Consider the following 10691-nt stretch of genomic DNA (forward strand, 5'->3'; position numbering starts at 1 on the left):
ATATTGTTGTATTTAAAAATAAAGACACACCCTCTAGTTAAGCTTCTAACCATCAAGTCATCTCTGGTTCCTGGCTGAAGCAAGGTCAGTGGGCATTTTATCCCTACAGACACTGCTAAGGAGAAATTAGCCTGTTAACTGTATTTACTCTGTACAGTAACTTAAAAGTTCCAGTGACAATCGTCAACACCGTGGATTCTCTGGTCAAACTCTGTAGCCAGACTTCAGACACACACAGACCACACAGTACCTGGTGCTGCCAGATCAGCTTGCAGTCAGCTCAGTCTCTCTGTTCTTCCCTCCGAGCCTGCAGGTCGCTCTGACTTCTGTGCTGTCTCCTGGGCTGCTGGGGATTTCTCAGACTAGCTCTGGGTTTTCTGGCTTCTTCTACCTCTGATTAGTGCTTCTACCGGATGGAAACAGATTTCAGTTTCTGTATGTGTCAGGGTTTGGGGTGGAGGGAGGGTTGGCAAAATCTTACAGGAAAGCTATTTGGAGTGAGTTTTACAGGTTTTTTTTTTTCCAAGCAACAAAAAGCTACAACGTATGAGAAAACATAGACTGACCTGTTCCATCTTGGGGGTGTTGGAAAGGAGCGGGTGTCTCTGATTAAGGATTCTAGTAATCTCCAGACTAAATTGTTACATTGTGCTCTGCATGTGCTACTCCTCCAGCACCCTAAGAAATGTCACCTGGTGCAGAATGCAGCTGCTAACCTGGGGAGGGGGGTGTCCTCACACACATCATGTGACACCACTTCTCTGCCATCTGCCTCAGTGTCCACTTCATTTCTGGGTGCAGTTCATAGAGCTGATTTTGACCAATCAAATCTGGTTTAGTTTGGGTCCTGGTTACCCCAGGGATGCTCCTCTGGTTGAGTTCTATCCTGAGCAGTGTGATCGGTTGAGGTGATGAAGCTAAGCACCCCCATTTTTAAAGGTTATATGAAGTATGAAAATAATTGGACTGGTGCCTCCCCTCCCCCTTTCCTTTTGCTTCCTTGTGATGGAGAACAAGGTCTGGTGTCTTGTAGCTGTATTTCATCTTCAAAAATGTGTGTGCGGGGGGGACCTTTCTGCTTGGTTTTTTGTTTTTATCTGAGGAATATCTGGAATGTCAAGTATGATGCTAGTGGTCTTTTTCTGAAGGATTTGGAGATATGGATTGGGAGCTCTCTTACCCCTGAATTGAAGGAGATTGGGAGTTAAAACTTTAGCCCTACTCCTGACTGTTCATTCAGTCATTTGAGCTAAAAAAAAAAAAAAATCCCTTCTGTCCGAATTGCTCGCCAGGGCAAAGTCCTCCCTCCCCTCAGACCCTGCTCCACCAGGCACTGGAAGGTGGCAGCTGCCCCCTTAAGGCCGCAAAGTAAGACCAAGAACTCAAAGAGCCCTACTGGGGTGATGAAGGCAGATTTCTGTCTGGGTTTAAAGGCACCTGCCAGTAGCCTTTGGTGAGATCCATAGTAGCGAGGTAACGACCCTCCCCCCAACTTGTCTTGAATCTCGTCTGTCGTAGGCGTGGGGTAGGCATCAGACATGGTGATCGTATTCAGCTTGTGGACAAGTTGGAGAGAGTCCAGCGGAGGGCAACCAAAATGCTTAGGGGGCTGGAGCACAGGACTTATGAGGAGAGGCTGAGGGAACTGGGCTTGTTTAGTCTGCAGAAGAGAAGAGTGAGGGGGGATTTGATAGCAGCCTTTAACTACCTGAAAGGGGGTTCCAGGGAGGATGGGGCTAGGCTGTTCTCGGTGGTGGCAGATGACAGAACAAGGAGCAACGGTCTCAAGTTGCAGGGAGGGAGGTCTAGGTTGGACATTAGGAAAAAGTTTTTACTAGGAGGGTGGTGAAGCATTGGAATGGGTTATCTAGGGAGGTGGTGGAATCTCCATCCTTAGAGGTTTTTAAGCTGCGGCTTGACAAAGCCCTGGTTGGGATGATATAGCTGAGGTTAGTCCTGCTTTGAGCAGGGGGTTGGACTAGATGACCTCCTGAGGTCCCTTCCAACTCTAATATTCTATGATTCTATGATTCTGATAGTCTGTACAGAATCTGATCGACCTGTCCTTCGTGGGGAGCAGCACCTGGTTCCTTCTGGCATTAAAGTCTACGAATCTATGAGATGGACAGACAGAGATTCTAACAGAGGATCAGATGACAGGGCACAGTGATTTGAGCCCTCAGTGCTGGTATTCTTTTGCTCACGGTGTGTCTTTAATATGGCACAACTTATTACATTACATGGAACAATTTCTTATCCTCTCCAGTGATCACTGACTCTGTGCTCCTGTGGAATTGTCCAGGTATCACTTTGTGGAGCATCGAGGCCCTTAAGAGAGACGTGGAGACAATGACAAAACACAATACTGAAATCCAGATCATTGCCTCTGACACCATTGAAGAGAAGACCTCTGCCCTCAGTCTGTCTGCATCCCTGAAGGCCAGTGTCCTGGGGGGGATGGTGGAAGTAGGTGGATCTGCAGCATTTTTAAATGATACCAAGAAATCAAAACATCATGTTCGAGTGGTTCTCCGTTATTCAGTGACAAACAGGTTTGAACACCTGACTATGAGCCAGTTGGGGCCTGAGAACAATGTCTATCCTGCTGTGTTTGACCAAGGTACGGCCACCCATGTAGTCACAGCTGTGCTGTACGGGGCTCAGGCTTTCTTTGTGTTTGACCAGGAGGTCTCTTCATCAGAGAGTGTGGGAGAGATAGAGGGAAACATGAAACTGATGTTAGAAAAGATGCCAAAGGTTTCTGGAGGAGCAGAGGGGTCTGGGGAGAAGAAGAACAAGGAAGAAGAAAAAACTGAAAATTTTAGTTGCAAATTCTATGGCGATTTTGCTCTTGAGAACAACCCGGTTACTTATCAAGATGCCATGGAAGTTTACTCCACTCTCCCTAAGCGGCTTGGAGTCTCTGGTGAAAACGCCGTACCGGTGCGAGTCTGGCTGTACCCACTGAGCCTGCTGGATTCCAGAGCCGCTCAGCTAGTGCGCAAGATCAGCTCGGTGCTGATCAATGAGGTTCAAAGTGCCATGGAGCACCTGACGGAGTGCGCCGTCCGGTGCAACGACATGGGGAGGGACAGAGCTGCTACGGCCTTCCCCGAGATCAAGAGGAAAATCCAGCATTTCAGAGATCTGTGTAAATAACACAGACAGACCTTCCAAAAAGAGCTAGCAAGAATCTTGCCCGCTATCCGGGGCGGTGGAGCAAAGGAAAGTGACCTGGTGGAGATTATAACCAACAAGGAGCAGTCGCCATTAGCTGCCCAGCAACTCAATGAATTTCTGGGTAAGTGTGATACGTCCGTGCCCAGGGTAGCCAACTGATAATGCCAAGATCAGAGCAGGCTGCAAAAGGAGAGCAGATTCTCCCCATGCTGGTGGGTGACACTGAAGCCCGGCTTCCCAACCAGCCACGAACTGCTTCTGATTTCCCCACACTGGATATCAAGAAACTAGTCCACAAATGCCCACAGCCCCCTTCACTGCATTTCAGCTCCAGGATCCCACATCAGCACCAGGTCCAGCAAAGAGATCAGTTACTTAAACTCTCTGCTCTTTACTAAAAAGGTTCCCTCTGACCCCAAGGGGTCAGCCACAGCACCAGATCAAAATAAGTTTGGATCTTACCTAAAATACCACGCTGCCAGCCCATCCTTTAGTATCTAAACTAAAGGTTTATTGTGAAAAGAAGGAAATAAACCATGAGAGAAATGTTAAAGGGTTAAAGTAAATCACAGATATACAAATGATTGAAAGTCCATTTACATCAGGTTTCTGGAAGAAATGTGGAGTTGCAGGCTTGTATAGTCCCCTCTGGTTTACATCCAGTACCTGGATGGGTTAGGTCCTTCAGCTCAGTTGCAAGATGAATTGATCCAGAGATAGGTGTGTGTCTGCAGACTGGACAGGAGCAAAGACGAAATGGTTTCTCTGGCTTGATCTTATAAACCCTCTGTCTTTTGGCCATGTGGCCTGTAAAACTTACAGGAGCTAAAATGGAGTGCAGAGTCACGTCAGCAGGTGCTGGTGACTCAGTGGTGATGCTGGCCTCTCCCTCAGGGCCCCTGGCACCTGGGAATGCCTTAATGGGCCATTAAGCAGGCCATTGTTCTGCAGCCTTCCTATCTGGGGTGTTGCCCAGGCAGAACAAGTTGAAACACAGATATCTCAAATACATCCATAACTTCCATGTCACATATCACACATGAACACAAGTATTATCATCTTACTTAGCACATTATAACCTTCCTGACAGTACCTGACATGGCCTATCCCACATGGATTATTATGATTCTGCCATGCTGATGTCACCCAATATACTAAATGCCCCCCCACTCCAGCCAGCCCGCATGACAGCAAGAAACAGGCAGAGATGGATTTTGTCAATTCCTACCTCGCTGAGCTAGAGGGGGTGGAAGTCGTATCCTCCCAGAGAGAGCTACAACGAACAGTTCTCAGCCCCAGGCATGACTTCATTGTCCCCGACACCGAGGAGTTCGCCCATACCAAAGCGGCGTGGAACCCGGTTCCCATACGAAGACCCCACACCGCGCAGTCCCCGACGCAGAACCCGGTCGCCGGAGTCAGGCTCGGCACTGCGGAGTTCGGAGCGGCGCCGGTCTCAGTCACCAAAGGGTAAGCGGTACTGCAAGTCCTTGGTGCTGAGATGAAGCTCTGGTACCTCGAGCTCCTCAGAGCGCACCTCTACTCGATGGCACCGTTCGCGGCAACGGAGGTGGTCCTCATCGTCCTCCAGCTCAGAGGCATCGAGAGGACGGTCCCCGGCACCGGACGGCGCCCAGGACCGAGGCCATGCACGGCACCGCAGGTCTAGTGGCTTGGGTCCCCAGGGTGGACAGTCGTCGGGACAGTTGACGCCCCCACAAGGCACCACAGCCGACAGCACAGTCAGCCCCAGCTTGGCCCCAGGGTCAATGGCCACAGCAATGGCCTTATTGGGCCCCATGGGGCATCCAAATGGGACAGAGGCCACAATCCATCCTGTCAGCGGGAGTTCAGTCCGTGCCTCCAGCTCAGGAGAAGGCCCATATGCACCACTCTTCGGACAAGGAATTGGACCCCATCGAGGGACCCTCTACGGGTGCATTTCTTCATCAGGTGAGGGAACACCTGCAGGATGCGCTCCAGCAGTCCTCTTCCTCCTCACCAGACAAGGCAATCTCCCAGGACCACTTGGCGCCACTGGAGGATTTCAGGGCACACTAGGAGCTGCTCAAGAGGATGGCCTCCAACTTGGGGCTGGAGGTGAAGGAGTTAGAGGAGGCCGATGATTCCCTCTTCAATGTGCTGGTAGCGGCTGCCCTAGCGAGGGTGGCCTTACCAGTCCATGACAGGGTCCTCAGAATTGTAAAGGCCCTGTGGCAAACCCCTTCCTCAATCACCCCTATATTGAAGGTGGCCGAGAAAAAGTATTATGTCCCGGCCAGAGGGTTCGCGTATTTGTTTACTCACCTGGCCTCGGGAACCCTGGTGGTAGATGCAGCCAATGAGAGGGACAGGCAAGGTCATCCAGGGTCCACTCCCAGGGACAAAGACATCAAGAAACTGGATTTGTTTGGGAGAAAAATGTATTCAACGGCAGCCCTGCAGTTCAGGATTGCCAACCATCAGGGCCCCCTGGGTAGATACAATTTTAATTTGTGGGACTCCCTCAGGCGGTTTGCTGAGGCCCTGCCCCAGGACCAGTCCGCAGACCTTACCACCATCCTGGATGAAGGAATCACGGTGGCTAGGGCAGTGCTCCAGACATCCAGTGATGCTGCTGACTCGGCGGGTAGGGCCATGGCCTCTGCCATTGCCATGAGGAGATGCTCATGGTTGCAATCCTTGGGCCTGTCCCAGGAGGTGCAGCAATCGATTCAGGACCTCCCCTTCGATGGGTCGGCTCAATTCTCTGATCAGACCAATGCAAAGCTGCACGGTCTGAAGGATCCAGGGCTACGCTTTGCTCCCTGGGCCTGTACACGCCCCAGGCTTCCAGGAGGCAGTTCTGGCCCCAGGCACAGCAGCAGCCAAGGCCTCCGCCTAGGCCCTTTCAACCCTATAGGAATAGGGACAGGAATAGGGGGTTCAGAAGTAGGAATCAACTCCCCAGCTCATCCTCAGCCCCCCAGCAGGGGCCCCGGGGAGTCGGACAACAGTTAAACAGCTCACTTCAGATGTCTCAGTTCCCTGCCCTTCCTAGCCTCCCTAGACTGGTGGCGGACACCCTGGGCAATGATGGAAGATGTTCCATTCGAGGAACTGGTCCAGTCGGTCACACTAATTTCGCATCAGAAATTAGTGTGACCGACTGGACCAGTTCCTCGAATGGAACATCTTCCATCATTGCCCGGAGAGTCCGCCACCAGTCTAGGGAGGCTAGGAAGGGCAGGGAACTAAGACACCTGAAGTGAGCTGTTTAACTGTTGTCCAACCCCGGGGGGCCCCTGCTGGGGGGGCTGAGGATGAGCTGGGGAGTTGATTCCTACTTCTGAACCCCCTATTCCTATAGGGTTGAAAGGGCCTAGGTGGAGGCCTTGGTTGCTGCTGTGCCTGGGGCCAGAACTGCATCCTGGAAGCCTGGGGCGTGTACAGGCCCAGGGAGCGAAGTGTGGCCCTGGAGTCCTTCAGACTGTGCAGCTTCGCATAGATCTGGTCAGAGAATAGGGCCGACCCATCGAAGGGGAGGTCCTGAATCGATTGCTGCACCTCCTGGGACAGGCCCAAGGATTGCAACCATGAGCATCTCCTCATGGCAATGGCAGAGGCTATGGCCCTACCCGCCGAGTCAGCAGCGTCACTGGACGTCTGGAGCGCTGCCCTAGTCACCATGATTCCTTCATCCAGGATGGTGGTAAGGTCTGTGGCCTGGTCCTGGGGCAGGGCCTCAGCAAACCGCCTGAGGGAGTCCCACAAATTAAAATTGTATCTACCCAGGGGGCCCTGATGGTTGGCAATCCTGAACTGCAGGGCTGCCGTGGAATACATTTTTCTCCCAAACAAATCCAGTTTCTTGCTGTCTTTGTCCCTGGGAGTAGACCCTGGATGACCTTGCCTGTCCCTCTCGTTGGCTGCATCTACCACCAGGGTTCCCGGGGCCAGGTGAGTAAACAAATACTCAAACCCTCTGGCCGGGACATAATACTTTTCTCGCCACCTTCAACATAAGGGTGACTGAGGAAGGGGTTTGCCACAGGGCGTTTACAATTTTGAGGACCCTGTCATGGACTGGTAAGGCCACCCTCGCTGGGGCAGCTGCTACCAGCACATTGAAGAGGGAATCATCGGCCTCCTCTAACTCCTTCACCTCCAGCCCCAAGTTGGAGGCCACCCTCTTGAGCAGCTCCTAGTGCGCCCTGAAATCCTCCAGTGGCGCCACATGGTCCTGGGAGATTGCCTTGTCCGGTGAGGAGGAAGAGGACTGCTGGAGCGCATCCTGCAGGTGTTCCCTCACCTGATGAAGAGATGCACCCGTAGAGGGTCACTCCATGGGGTCCAACTCCTCGTCCGAAGAGTGGTGCATATGGGCCTTCTCCTGAGCCGGAGGCACGGACTGAACTCCCGCTGACAGGATGGATTGTGGCCTCTGTCCCATTTGGATGCCCCGTGGGGCCCAATAAGGCCATTGCTGTGGCCATTGACCCTGGGGCCAAGCTGGGGCTGACTGTGCTGTCGGCTGTGGTGCCTTGTGGGGGCGTCAGCTGTCCCGTTGACTGTCCACCCTGTGGACCCCAAGCCACTAGACCTGCGGTGCCGTGCATGGCCTCGGTCCTGGGTGCCGTCCAGTGCCGGGGACCGTCCTCTCAACGCCTCTGAGCTGGAGGATGATGAGGACCACCTCCGTTGCCGCGAATGGTGCCGGCAAGTAGAGGTGCGCTCTGAGGAGCTCGAGGTACCGGAGCTTTGTCTCTACCCTTTGGTGACTGAGACCGGCGCTGCTCCGAACTCTGCAGTGCCGAGCCTAACTCCGGCGACCGGGTTCTGCGTCGGGGACTGTGCGGTGTGGGGTCTTCATATGGCAACCGGGTTCCACGCCGCTTTGGTGTGGGCAAAATCCTCAGTGCTGGGGACAACGAAGTCATGCCTGGGGCTGAGAACTGTTCGTTGTAGCTCGCTCTGGGAGGATACGACTTCCACCCCTTCTAGCTCAGCGAGGTAGGAATTGACAAAATCCATCTCTGCCTGTTTCTTACTGTCATGCGGGCTGGCTTGAGTGGGGGGGCAGTTAGTATATTGGGTGACATCAGTATGGCAGAATCATAATAATCCATGTGGGATAGGCCATGTCAGGTGCTGTTCGGAAAGTTATAATGTGCTAAGTCAGATGATAATACTTATGTTCATGTGTGATATTTGAAATGGAAGTTGTAGATGTATTTGAGATATCTGTGTTTCAAATTGTGCTGCCTGGCCAACACCCCAGATAGGATGGCCGCAGAACAATGGCCTGCAGAATGGCTCATTAAGGCCTTCCCAGGTGCAAGGGGCCCAGAGGGAGAAGCCAGCATCACCACTGAGTCACCAGAACCTGCTTAGGTGACTCTGGACTCCATTTTAGCTCCTGTAAGTTTCACAGGCCACATGGCCAAAAGACAAAGGGTTTATAAGATCAAGCCAGAGAAACCATTTTGTCTTTGCTCCTGTCCAGTCTGCAGACACACACCTACCTCTGGTTCAATTCATCTTGCAACTGAGCTGAAGGACCTAGCCCATGCAGGTACTGGATGTAAACCAGAGGGGACTATACAAGCCTGCAACTCCACATTTCTTCCAGAAACCTGATGTATATGGACTTTCAATCATTTGTATATCTGTGATTTACTTTAGCCCTTTAACATTTCTCTCATGGTTTATTTCTTTCCCCTTACAATAAACCTTTAGTTTAGTTACTAAAGGATTGGCTGCCAGCGTGGTATTTTAGGTAAGATCCAAACTTACATTGCTCTGGTGCTGTGGCTGACCCCTTGAGGTCAGAGGGAACCTTTTTAGCAAAGAGCAGAGAGTTTAAGTAACTGGTCTCTTTGCTGGACCTGGTGCTGGTTTGGGAGCCTGGAGCTGAAATGCAGTGAAGGGGGCTGTGGGCATTTGTGGACTGGCTTCATGATATCCAGTGTGGGGTAATCAGAAGCAGTTCGTGGCTGGTTGGGAAGCCGAGCTTCAGTGTCACCCACCAGCGTGGGGAGAATCTGCTCTCCTTTTGCAGCCTGCCCTGACCTTGGCATTGTCAGTTGGCAATCCTGGGCACGGACGTATCACGCTTACCCAGAAATTCATTGAGTTGCTGGGCAGCTAATGGTGACTGCTCCTTGTTTGTTATAATCTCCACCAGGTCCCCTTCCTCTGCTCCGCCACCCTGGATAGAGGGCAAGGTTCTTGCTAGCTCTTTTTGGAAGGTCTGTCTGTGTTGTTTACACAGATCTCTGAATTGCTGGATTTTCCTCTTGATCTCGGGGAAGGCCGTAGCAGCTCTGTCCCTCCCCATGTCGTTGCACCAGACGTCGCACTCCGTCAGGTGCTCCATGGCACTTTGAACATCATTGATCAGCACCGAGCTGATCTCACACACTACCTGAGCGGCTTTGGAATCCAGCAGGCTCAGTGGGTACAGCCAGACTCGCACCGGTACAGAGTTTTCACCAGAGACTCCAAGCCTTTTAGGGAGAGTGGAGTAAACTTCCATGGCATCTTGATAAGTAACCGGGTTGTTCTCAAGAGCAAAATCGCCATAAAATTTGCAACTGAAATTTTCAGTTTTTTCTTCTTCCTTGTTCTTCTTCTCCCCAGACCCCTCTTCTCTTCCGGAAACCTTTGGTATCTTTTCTAGCATCAGTTTCATGTTTCCCTCTATCTCTCCCACACTCTCTGATGAAGAAACCTCCCGGTCAAACACAAAGAAAGCCTGAGCCCCGTACAGCACAGCTGTGACTACATGGGTGGCCGTGCCTTGGTCAAACACAGCAGGATAAACGATGTTATCACTCCCCAACTGGCTCATAGTCAGCTGCTCAAACCTGTTTGTCACTGAGTAATGGAGAAACACTCGTGCATGATGTTTTGATTTCTTGGCATCATTTAAAAATGCTGCAGATCCACCTACTTCCACCATCCCCCCTAGGACACTGGCCTTCAGGGTCCCAGACAGACTGAGGAGAGAGGCCTTGTCTTCAATGGTGTCAGACGCAATGATCTGGAATTCAGTATTGTGCTTTGGCATTGTCTGCACGTCTCTCTTAAAGGCCTCGATGCTCCACAAAGTGATACCTGGACAATTCCACAGGAGCACAGAGTCAGTGATCACTGGAGAGGATAAGAAATTGTTCCAATGTAATGTAATAAGTTGTGCCATATTAAAGACACACCATGAGCAAAAGCATACCAGCACTGAGGGCTCAAATCGCTGTGCCCTGTTATCTGACCTTCTGTTAGAATCTCTGTCTGTCCATCTCATAGATTCGTAGACTGTAATGCCAGAAGGGACCAGGTCGATCAGATTCTATACAGACTATCAGAAGCTGAATACAATCAGCGCATCTGATGCCTACCCCACGCCTACGACAGATGAGATTCTAGACAAGTTGAGGGGGAGGGTCGTTACCTCGCTACTATGGATCTCACCAAAGGCTACTGGCAGGTGCCTTTAAACCCAGACAGAAATCTGCCTTCATCATCCCAGT

The 10691-nt window shown here is 51.6% G+C and overlaps 1 protein-coding gene and 1 pseudogene across 1 annotated transcript; one reads left to right on the plus strand and one right to left on the minus strand.

Annotated features, from left to right (window-relative positions):
- The first annotated feature begins 2302 nt into the window (after positions 1 to 2302).
- Positions 2303 to 4654, plus strand: LOC137145566 (verrucotoxin subunit beta-like; annotated as a pseudogene).
- Positions 4655 to 8028: 3374 nt separating this feature from the next.
- On the minus strand, positions 8029 to 10278 carry LOC137145567 (verrucotoxin subunit beta-like; the record flags this gene model as incomplete). Its single annotated transcript, XM_067536412.1, has 2 exons — positions 8029 to 8225; positions 9280 to 10278. Coding segments are annotated over 2 exons (1196 nt in total), but the record flags the coding sequence as incomplete, so codon positions are not given.
- Between the last annotated feature and the right edge of the window lie 413 nt (positions 10279 to 10691).

Source organism: Emydura macquarii, unplaced genomic scaffold, assembly GCF_026122565.2.
Source record: "Emydura macquarii macquarii isolate MOO-44397 ecotype Brisbane River unplaced genomic scaffold, CSIRO-AGI_Emac_v2 contig_3577, whole genome shotgun sequence".
NCBI lineage: Eukaryota > Metazoa > Chordata > Testudines > Chelidae > Emydura > Emydura macquarii.